Here is a 12,084-nt window from a genome sequence, read left to right on the forward strand (position 1 = left end):
TTAGTTGGTTTTACATTTAATGTTGGATTTAGTGGGTCTCTGATCCTTTTGTTTGGTTGGTTTTGTATTTAAGTTAAGATTGAACTTTTTGAGCTAATTTTGTTGTTCTATCAAAACAAAATATAATTTAGCTTTTCCAAAATTTTGTGATGTCAATTTAACTCATTTCTAATTTAGAGTATTGTATGGAGCAAGTATTTTTAAAAAATAAAAAATGTATTGCAATAAATAAAGGATGTATTTTGTTTTATAAGATAAAAAGAAAAATGTATATGTGTATTAAAAATTAAAATATAATTTTTATATTATTATATGTCTTTTTTAAGGATTCTCAAATGTAATCTCTAATCATTACTATTATATTTGAGAATGGTTTTTCCTTACTTATATTTGGTGTATTTGTAATTTCTCTTTGTATATTTTAATAATTTAGACTCTTGTGTGTTAGTATTAAATTTGTTCTACTTCAAATAGGGTGGCAAGATAGTTTCAGGACATTCCCGATGGTAGCAGATGTAGCATGATCTGGTAGCCAACTAACCATAAGAATATGAAATTAAGGTTATAAAAGGGCTCTTTAACATTGTCCATCGACCACTATTAGTTTAACATTGACTAATGAAATTTATAATGTTTATTTTTCAAAACAATATTTTTTCAATATTATTAAAAAATTAAATTTAAAATATTTTAATTATATATATGAACTTTTTTTATAAAATGACATCCCACATAGCCAGGCCCCTTGGCACACTAGACCTTGAAGAGATACCCAACCTGTGAACGCCTTTGACCAGTGAATCCCTGACCTCCAATTAGACATTAGAAACCATTATATTTCAAATGTTATTGTATACATATTTAGATGGTAAAAGAAACCCTAAAACACCTCTTAGTGATGAGCTCATGGATTGAGCAAAGCATAATTACATAAAACCAATGCAATATGGTGCATGTCAACATTTCCATATATGTCTTCTTCCGCTTTAGTCTCATTGTTTCAACAAATTTAATTTCTAAGTGTTTACTTGCTTGATTCATTGTCTTCCCTATTAGCTTGTGGTTATCTCTATATCCTCGGTGCTTCTATGAAGGCATCTGATTGTTGGGACAAACTCACTAGATTTAGATAACCCACCCATGTCCTACTTGCAACCCTCTACTTTACCAATTCCTTCCAATTCCACCCCACCCCTAGCTTCTTAATTCCTCATGCTTTTCACATCCTTGTTTCCTAAAACGCTACCGCTACATCATTCTACATTCATCTACACTTCTATTGGCATGTATTTGCACCCTTTTTGGTGCAAATGCTAGTATACTTTGTTTGGATCCTTTTGTCAACCTAAATAATTGAAGCTATGTTCCTTCTAGTCCATGGCTACAATTTCCCATTTTCATAAGAACTGAGTTTTAATCAATTGGATATCATGTTCGACTTGTTAATTTCTCTAGATGTATACTATGTCTAATGAGAATTATTTAATTCCTTTATTCATATTGACTTTGCAAGGGGTTGTAATTGTTTGGTACAATTCTTTACCCATTAATTGCATTTCCTATTGCAATGATATGAGATTACTATTTCTTAAACCTTTCTCCAGATTTGAAGATGATAAATAATTCCACATGATGAGCCTAGTCCTCTAGTGAAGTTTTCTTGGTATGGATTTGATGAGGAAGAGATCTCAATGAAGAAATGGAGAGAGAATTAGGAATTGCATCCTTAGACTACATGGAGTGTGAGGATTTAATCTTTAATGGGGAAGAAGCACATTCTTCTTCTAATATTCACACAATATGCAAAAACATGAAGATGATGAAGGAAATGAACAAATATATTGGATCTTATGTAGGGAGCTCAATGTATTAGGTGGGATTTATTGTTATGGGTTTGATTTTAAGAAACTATATGTCAAGAAATATGTAAAGGGGGTGAACCAATGAGTGGATAAGACAAAAGTTATGGATCAACATTCCATAGCTATCACATGAACTAATTTGATATTTGAAAGGAGTTTGGACTTTGTGTGGTTTCCCAAGAATCATCACATGAGCTATTGTCATGTTTTAAGGGACTAGTTGAATTATGACATCATATTGAAAAGCACTATTATGAAGGTTCTACCCACTCAACTGTTACATGAATGGTTGCACTGAAATTATATTTAGATGAAACTTGTGTATACTTAAGGTAGGTACCTAGGGTATTCAATAGATAGGTCATTCCTTGTTTCATTTTCATGGTATTAGAGTTTGGTTCCTTAGAGATGAGTTTCATTCATTTCAAAATTATGTTTAATTAGAATCCTAACCATTGTATGCCCTAAAATAGCTAGCTATAGAGTGATATCTAACCCACACGAGTGTATCCCCTAATAGTTGGTGTCATTTGATAACCCATTTGGGGTACCCCTCTAAAACATTTTTTGGAAACTTGCATATAGTTAAGGAAGTGGTTGGTTGCAAGTCACTTCTTATGAATGTTTATTGACCCTCATAAAGGTGGTTAACAATAGTTTAATCTACAATATATTTTTTACAATGCTTCTTAGCTTGGATCTAAATATATATTAGAACTTAAATAGGTTGAAGTTGCATCAAATATAAGTCTATTTGGGATCAATAAAAAACCTTGGGTTATATGGATGGGTGAGTGCGAGTAATATATTGACTATGTTACTTTAATTGCCAAGATAATTTGATGGCGCTTCATAATGCGATTTCATAAAGTGTTGGCCCAATCATTATGTCAACCAATGTTGATCTATGTAAAGGATATACATTTAGCTACATCTATCCTAATACCCTAAGATCTATATTTTAAGTAAACTAACATGATCAACCTACCTTGTACACCAATACAATGATTCCACGTTTGCATTGTACTTGGAGGCATATTAGTCATAAGTCAATGAAACTTCAACAATGATGCTAACTAGATGAAAATGTCTACTACTTGCAAGTGGACATGTACTTCATCTAGCAAGTACATGTGTTTTCCTTGTTGTAGGCATCACTTTGTTAGGGTAGTTTGTGTTGTAGAACTCCAAAGGAAAATGGGTTTTACTTGGATACCAAATGACTTGATCAACCAACATTCATAGTGCACAATTTTTTTAGTGTTGACCCCTCATTAGGTCAAGGGATGTAAATTAAGACATCATTATGTTATCCAAACTCTACTATTATACCCAATACCTTTTTGAGATCTAACCCCAATTAGTGAAAACATGCACATTGCATATCAAAATGACTTCAGTTATATAACGAGAAAAGATGTTGAGCAAGATGGCTCAGATGCTTTAATTAATGAAGTTGATGATGACTCTTCCAAAGATCAATTCTTATTCCACATCTTTTAGAAATGGGTTCGAGAATAAAATATGTACAGATTTGAGGGACAAGTAGACATACAAATTAGAAAAGTGGAAAACTAAAGGCAACTAGACACCAAATGAAAGTAGAATATTATGCATGAGACTATGTGGTGAAAAGCATTATCCTTCTTCCTTGTGTTTTTCATTCCTTAAATATTTATTGCTAGACTTTTGCTTGACACAATTCCAACATTATATAGGAGTAATGGCATCTTCATGAGGCCCCCTTCTTCCACACTTTCCTCACATAAATTGCATTTAAATAATGGTATAACCATAAAAACATATGAAGCATTGCATGTCTTTGATATTGTATTTCATTTTCTCTATAAAATCATTGCAAAATAAACTTAGTTTATTTTAAAAGTTTTGAAAAAAATACATTTAAATTAATTTCATTGTGGTTTATAGCCCAAATTACTCCAACAAGTTACCCATTCACAATGGTTTAAAATAAAAATAATAATAACAATAATCTAATTTTGATATTCTAGTATAGCCAAACATCAAGTTATTGTATGAGGCCCTCTTGTTTGTAAACAAAAAATTGCTTCTACATAACAATTTCATTATTTATATTACCAATAAGTATATATTCTACCATTTCAAATTGAAATCTATATCTTACCAGAAAAAGATTTTTTTTTTAATAAATAAGTCTACTCAAATTATACTTTATATTTAAAAAATATTCATTATTATACCAAATATGAAAAAAAAACCACCCTATATTAATTAAAATTAATAAATAAAATATCCATTATTCGAAAGATCTAATTTTTCAAAATAACCAAATATTATAAAGGCTATTTCTGAAATGTGAAGAATTCCATACTCAACAAATGCCATTAATTCTTTAGATGGGGAGGACCAAGAATTCCAGCTATAGGATTGTTAGAATCAACCGATGAATTATATTAATCAAATAATAAAAAGCATAGCATTTAATATTTTATAAAAAAACCTCTCACATAATTAAATTTGGAATTGAGAGGTACCCATTCAGAACGTAAAACAAAATGTCATTACATAGTTTTCCTGTACCCAAAGCAGAGGACATAGTTTTCCTGTACCCAAAGCAGAGCCTCCTCTACATTACATGATGAACCCACAACTTTCCATTTCAGAGCACTGAAAAACGTCCATTGAGAAGAGCTGAAAGAGTACATAATCGATGAAAAAGTCTGCATAATTATTAGGGAAAAAAATCAATCCTGGAAGAGTACGTCTGCCACGATGGAAGTAGCAGCTCAATATATATCAGAGTAGAAGTCACTGATCATGATCGATGAAAGAGTACGCCTTTTTCCATTTCAGAGAGCAATGAAAAACGTCCACTGAAGAACCCCAAATTTGACATTAACAGGGCATTGAAATTTCTGAAAAATGGATAACGATTTCATTGAACCGAGCATTGAGAATACTGAAAAATGGATAACGATTCATGCTGACTTCAAATTTTGAAATAATAAGAACTTTTAACATACCTTTGAGAAAAGACTAATTGTTCGAAGCTCCTGGGACTGTCTTGGGATTAAAGCTCCATTTTTAAGTATTCTATAGAGTATCGAAAATTGATTAGTACATACTGGGAATATATTTAAGTAGCAAACTTCATGATATAAATCTTCACACTTCCCACTGTAAACTAACAGAATGCAATTAATTTCTTTTCCATTTCTGTTTAATTTATCACATATAGTTTAATAGTATCACATATAGTTTGGGACCCTAAAATTCATGCCAAATTCTTCACTTAATGAACAGGTTGATCTTCTTTCTAGAATCAATCATAGGAATTTGGTATCTTTACTGGGTTACTGCAACGAATCCAGAGAAGTTATGCTTATTTACGAGCACATGCGTGGAGGGTCGTTAAGGGACCACCTTTATGGTAAATAAATTATATTGCTCACAGAGGTATCTTCGTTTCAGTTTATAGAATAACCATGGTATCGAACACGCAATTGGCTATTATTTTATTTTCCAGGACCTAGAGCAGAACATTCCAAACTAAATTGGAAAACAAGGCTCAAAATAACTTTAGATGCAGCCCAAGGTAGCGCTTTCTCTTCTAATCTGAACACTGGTTGTTTCAAGTTATACCGATTACAGTAAAATAAAAGTACATTTCCAGCGTAAATATAATATATCTCATGTGTTCTACCTGCGAACTGTATTTGAAGGATTGGAATACCTGCACGTGGGTTCCACAGCAAAGATAATTCACAGGGACGTCAAGACCGCGAATATCCTAAATGCAATTAATTTCTTTTCCATTTTAGTTTAATTTATAAATACTATGAAAGAAGAATAAATCTAACCAAATTTTAATCGACTGTTGAAAAAGCATCTAAATTTCATATTCGGGGTAATTATAAATAGATAATACATGGTAACAGAAATTTGTTTGAAATTTTTAAAATAAAAAATAAATATGAGATTGAAAAAATAATGATATGATTGAAATATTTTGTACTTACAATTGTCACACTAGAATGTTGAAGAACTTTGGTCATTTGGTGTTATGGAATTTATATTTGGTGCATTTGTATGGCCAAGTAAATTGGATATACTTCTTCTTATAGCAATTGTTTTTGCCACCAAATCTTCTTTGAGATTTTCCAACACTATTACCACATCTCTCATAGTTGGCCGTTCATCAGGTGAATCTTTTGAACAAAGTAAACCAACTCGTAGCAAAGAAAGTAGACAATTGTGTATATTATTTTCTTCAAATCCAGCTCCATCCTGTGCACTAAACAGATTGTTGTCAATCACCTCCTTCACTTTGTTTGGAAATGCTAGGCTCACCCACTTGTGCAAGTTTAGGTCTCCAATAAACATGTTGTTGGTTGGTCGTTTTCTGGTAAGCATTTCCAATAACATAATGCCATAGCTGTAAACATCTCCTTTGGTAGAAACTCTCTCACCCAATCCATACTCTGCATTAAAGGAAACCTCAATAAATATTTATCTCACTAGTGTATACAAAATTGTTGATGAAAAATGACAATTAAAACTAATTTTTAAAAAATCCATACCTGGAGCAATGTAACCCATAGACCCTTTCAAAGTAAGTGTTGAAGTAAGTGAATCACCAAAGTCTGCACCAATCAATCTTGCAAGACCAAAATCTGTCACATGGCCTATCATGTCTTCATCCAACAACACATTGCTGGGTTTTATATCACAATGCACTACTTGCACATGAGAATAATGATGTAGATATTCAATGGCATGGGCCACATCAATGGCAATGTTTAGTAGTGTTTTTAATCCCAGGCCACACACTTCCTCATCATTGTTGTCATTTCTGTCATGATACAAATGCTTCTCTAGGCTTCCGTTAGACATAAATTGGAACACTAAACCTTTGAAATGGAGGTTGGAGCAAGAGGTTATGATTCTCACCAAATTTCGATGTCGAATCTTTTGCAAGACAGCACACTCTGCTTTGAAACTCTTCTCACCTTGGTCATTTTGCAATTGGAAAACTTTCACAGCAACAATTGTGCCATCACTCAAAATTCCTTTATAAACAGATCCAAAACTACTTGATCCCAACAAGTTGCTCCTGCTGAATCCATTGGTTGCTATGTGAAGCTCTTGAAATGAGATCCTTTTGTGCTCTAACTTTTGAAAAATGGATTCTGAGAAATCAAAGCTTTGCACATGTATATTTCGTCTCCAAAGGAACCCCAAAAGTAAGCAACATAGTATAAAAACAATAGCTCCACTCATTGGAAATAGTATTTTCTTCACAAGTGCAAAATGACTTCTTGATGTTGGACATGCAGGTAACATGAATACTTTTGGTCCACAAAGGCCTGGATTCCCAATGAAGGACATGATAATTGTTTGATTTGCAAAAAATCCCGCTTTTGGGATTTCCCCTGTGAGATTGTTGAAAGACAAATTCAAACACTGAAGCATTTTCAATTTTTGGAGAGTCACTGGTATTGGACCTGATAAGGAGTTGAAAGAGAGATCTAGGTTCACAAGACTTAGTAAAGTTCCAAGTGAATCTGGAATAGAGCCTTGGAAGGCATTTCTAGATAAATTCAATGTTTGTAGTTCACTGCAACTTCCAAGTGTAGGTGGAATGAGCCCAGTCAAGTGATTGGAGGAAATGTCTATAGCTTGAGCCATTGCAATTTTACTAATCTCCATGGGCAACGAGCCATCTAATAAATTCCATGACAAGTTCAAATAGAATTGTAGATTAGAAAGTTTAGCAATTTCTCGTGGAATGCTTCCAGTGAGCATATTGTGAGACAGGTCAAGCAATTCCAAATTTATATAGTTTCCTAAGATGGCAGGTATGCTCCCTGATAACTTGTTGTCATGAAGTAAGAGTCTTCTTAGTTGTTTAGACGGTGGAAGGGAATTGGGAATCTTTCCAGTGAGTTTGTTTCTACTAATGTCCAAGAGACCAAGTCCTTGTAATTGTTCAAATTGATTGGAGATGTTACCTTCTAATTCATTGTTTCCTAAGTCCAATCTTTCTAATTTTGTAAGGTTTCCAAATGGTGGAATGGTACCATTTAAAAAGTTTCCACTTAAATTTAGAAAGATTAGGCTACTAAGATTGCCAATATGTGGAGGAATGTTTCCTTGTATTTTGTTGTTTGCTAATGAAAAGTAAGACAAATTGGTAGAAAGTCTCCCTATGGAAAGGGGCAAGACACCACTTAGTTTATTGTCACTCAAGTGTAGTTTTTGTAAGTGAGAACAATTCGTAAGAGATACAAGAAAAGGCATGGTTGTGGTGCTACCACTGTCAAGCTCATTATTATGCAAGTATAATTTTTCAAGGAGGAATAGGTTACCCAACTCTATTGGAACACTCCCACTCAAGTTATTGTAGTGTAGATAAAGTATTTCAAGTTTGGAACAATTCCCAATGGTATTTGGTATGTTCCCACTAAGTTGATTTCCCCATAAAGAGAGCTAGTTCAAATTGTTGAGTTTGGCACCAAATTCTAATGGAATGTGCCCTGTAAATTTGTTTTTAGAAATGTCCAAGTGAGTCAAAGTGGAGATATTGGACAATGAAGGGGGAATGCTGCCAGACAATTCATTTGTATAAAGGTAAAGAGTTTGCAGATGGGTGAGAAGGCCCAGTTCTTGTGGAATGCTGCCAGTGAGGTGGTTGGTGGAAATTGCCAAGTGAGTCAAAGTGGAGATATTGGACAATGAAGGGGGAATGCTGCCAGTGAGGTGGTTGTTGGCAATGTCCAACTGAGTCAAAGTGGAGATATTGGACAATGAAGGGGGAATGCTGCCAGACAATGCATTTGTATGAAGGTAAAGAGTTTGCAGATGGGTGAGAAGGCCCAGTTCTTGTGGAATGCTGCCAATGAGGTTGTTGATGGAAATTTGCAAGTCAGTCAAAGTAGAGATATTAGACAATGAAGAGGGAAGGGTACCTGTTAGACTGTTTTCGCCCAAGTAAAGCTCTTGCAAATGTGACAGGGAAGACAACTCCCCGGGGATATTTCCGCCCAGATTGTTGTAGGAGAGGGCCAACGAAACCAAATTTCTGCAGCTGCTGAGTTGATGTGGTATATTTCCTTCCAATTGATTGCTCCAAAGCCAGAGCCACTTCAAACGAAAGAGGCGTCCCAATTGGGGTGGGATATGACCGTGGAGCTTATTGTCTGAAATATTGAGTGAGCGTAGGAACGACAAATTGCCAAGCGAAGGGGAGATGGTGCCGCGTAGATCCATGCCATCGAGATCGATTGCGACGACTCTGTCTGGATGACGGCGGCCGCAAGTAATAGCAGTCCAGTTGCAAAGGGGGACTGTGGGGCTCCAATTGGCCAAGGAATTATTGGGATCGCTAGTAATGAGCTTCTTAAATGCCAACAGGGACTGTGCATCATCATGAAAATGAAATGAATGCGCAGAGGAGAAAGGGAAAAGGAAGAGGAGAAAGAGCGCAGGCAAAGCGAAAGAGGGAGACGGCATGGCGATGGAAATGAAGGGCTTCCGTTACAGTGGGTATGGGGATTGTGGCAACGAGTGAGTATTTATAAAGGGCAAGGGGAGGTCCCTTAAGGGCTTCAGGAGAGACACAGAATTTCAGTGGAGAGGAAATGGTCGTGAGAGGTGTGGACGGAGTGAAGATAGGAAGTGGATTGATTAATCCCTTAGCCGTCCTTTCGACACTCGTGAAAAGTCACTCATTTCGAAGTGCACATTATCTGGAATGGATCCCTACGAAACCCATTTTCCATTTAAATTAATAATTTACTTTTGGAATATAGGAATTCAATACCTGTTTTACTTGGAGTCAATTACTTAACGCACAATTGTTATTTTAAATAAATTAATTTACTTGTGCAACTCAAATTTATTAAAAAATTAGTTTGCCTTAAATAGATTAGCCCAGCATCATAATTTTCATATTAATTATTTTATTTTTACGTGGATTCATTAATCCCTTAACTTGTCGTTGTGGTGAAGCTGCGAGTCCGCCCGGAGAAAGTGAAGATGGGAAAGACGTAACGGTAGGATGAGAGTGAGCATGGATGGATAGGATTAATTGAAGACGAGGGAGAAAGTGAAGATGGGAAAGACGTAACGGTAGGATGAGAGTGAGCATGGATGGATAGGATTAATTGAAGACGAGGGCATGATGATTGCGAAAATTAGTGGGTTTTCCAAATATCATTTTCACTTTGTTTATTGTGATTAAATATCAGTAGGATTTTATAAAATCATATCTAACAGGACTATGTGAAATAAAAAAATTATAGAAATAAAAATAATAGTAATTTTTTTAGCAATTCAATATTTAATATTAAAATATGAAATAATAATAATAATTATTTATTAATATTCAATTTTTTCATAAAAATAATTAGTTATTTAATTACTTTTTATTATATTTAATATAGAAAGTAATTTATATTTATTTTTTATTACATTTTAATATTCAACTAGGGAAAATGGAAAAAAAAATAATTATTTACAGTTTTCATCATATTTCAAGTTTAATTACTTTTTATTATATTTAATATAGAAAGTAATTTATATTTATTTTTTATTACATTTTAATATTCAACTAGGGAAAATGGAAAAAAAAAATAATTATTTACAGTTACTTTCATTATATTTCAAGATGGAAATATGAGAGGGAAAAAAAGAAACAAGTAAATTAATAAAATGTAAAAATAACTGATTAATTACTCATTTTTCATATGACATCTTAATATGAGAATATTAGTAGGAAAAATGAAAAATTTGTACAAATTTTTCAAAATATTAAAATAATTAGATATTTATATTTATTACTTATTAGATTATTTTAATAGGGTATGAATGGAAAAAGAAAACATTATACAAATGAATAAAAATAATTTTTTTTTTTCTATTTCATTTTCACATTGAAATATGAGTGATTTTTTTTTTCAATGAATAAAAGTTATTAATGTTCTACAACATTCTCGTCAATCTCCCAACGGTTTAACTAGGCCCTGGTGTCTTTATACCAACCTCATTTGAGCCTTAAATGGTTTTGGTTGGAATTTAAAGCTAGCTTAGGTAGTCTATGGTCTCCTATGTTATTGAGTTTGTGTTTGTACACCAGAAGCCTAGTCATAGCTAGGCTCTCGATAGGGGAAAGACCCACTTCTATAAGGAGAATAGGATGAGGTGTGTTGTTTTTAATCTTGAGGTTATACATTATAAAACGCTTTTAGATTTTCTCAATCTTTCTTCAGGATTCACTAGAGATGCTTCAACCCCAAACCTCACAGCCATATAAGATAACAGGAGTGACTAACGTTTCAAAGAGGAACTTTTTTCTATCCCACATTACGAGGTTTCCCATTTTACAATTATTTTCAAGACCAAAATAAGTTTTCCACCCGCCATTAATCCTTTTATCAATGCTATAGTTCCAGTTGAGCTTGTGATGAATATAAATTCCTAGGTACTTGTAAGAACACACTTCCTCCAAGTTACTATTGTCATACATAAAATTAGCGTAAGTGTCCTTCTTGGATTTGGTAATCATAACTTTTGTTTTTTTAGTGTTAACAGTCATAACCATGGTAGAGCAGAAATCCTTTAGGAGTCTAAATTTCTTATCGAGATCAGATGAGCACCTTGTGAGAAGAACAATATCGTCAGCATAGAGAAGAAGGATAATGACTATCTCAGCTAAGATCATGTCAGCATAGTCTGGTTCCTCTAAAAAACCTTCTAGCTTGTTGATGTAAATGCCAAATAGGGTAGGGGAGAGGGAGCAACCTTGTTTAACATCGATATTACACTTAATATCTTTCGACCACCCCTCATTGCTCTTTAACTTGGCAATTACATTATCTTATAAACTTATAGCAGCAGCTCTCAACTCAAAAGGAACCTTTAGCTCTTCTAATCTATTCCATAGGTTGTTTCTAGGAACCATATTGAAAGCCTTTCTAAAGTCCACAAAGCAACAAAAGAGATTGGATTTATCATTGCAACATTCCTCCACAATGATCCTAAGTGTAACGAGGTGGTCCATTGTTGAGTGTTGCCTTCTAAAACCCATTTGGCCTTTAGCCCGCTTACATTCACTTTCAAGCCATACATTCAACTTCTTTTCCAAAATAATACCATATAACTTGGCTAAGAGAGGGTTGATCATAATTGTCTGATAATTGGAGGGGTTATTTGTATCCACACTTTTAAAAATAGGGATAAT

The 12,084-nt window shown here is 33.7% G+C and overlaps 3 protein-coding genes across 3 annotated transcripts in view; 1 reads left to right on the plus strand and 2 right to left on the minus strand.

The window, feature by feature from the left end:
• Nucleotides 1-4,501: 4,501 nt before the first annotated feature.
• Nucleotides 4,502-12,084, minus strand: part of LOC149208442 (uncharacterized) — a 149,366-nt gene continuing 141,783 nt past the window's right edge. The window contains exon 3 of the mRNA XM_089396057.1: nt 4,502-4,564. The gene's annotated coding sequence lies outside the window, so the exon portion shown is untranslated. The remainder of the gene's footprint in view (nt 4,565-12,084) is intronic.
• On the plus strand, nt 5,121-5,857 carry LOC149208443 (putative LRR receptor-like serine/threonine-protein kinase At5g48740). Its single transcript, XM_089396061.1, has 3 exons — nt 5,121-5,274; nt 5,371-5,439; nt 5,567-5,857. Exons 1-3 carry the CDS (start codon nt 5,121-5,123, stop codon nt 5,668-5,670), a joined length of 327 nt encoding a protein of 108 aa, XP_089252187.1. The 3' UTR covers nt 5,671-5,857.
• LOC149208444 (receptor kinase-like protein Xa21) lies at nt 5,269-8,301 on the minus strand. The gene is made up of 3 exons (XM_089396058.1): nt 6,425-8,301; nt 5,864-6,325; nt 5,269-5,634 (listed from the first exon to the last, which is right to left on the minus strand). The coding sequence occupies exons 1-2, from the start codon at nt 8,142-8,144 to the stop codon at nt 5,874-5,876; spliced, it is 2,172 nt and encodes a 723-aa protein (XP_089252184.1). The 5' UTR covers nt 8,145-8,301; the 3' UTR covers nt 5,269-5,634; nt 5,864-5,873.

This window comes from Pinus tabuliformis, chromosome 1_2, assembly GCF_031772625.1.
Source record: "Pinus tabuliformis cultivar Carrire ecotype Pingquan chromosome 1_2, CPIR1, whole genome shotgun sequence".
Taxonomy (NCBI): domain Eukaryota; kingdom Viridiplantae; phylum Streptophyta; class Pinopsida; order Pinales; family Pinaceae; genus Pinus; species Pinus tabuliformis.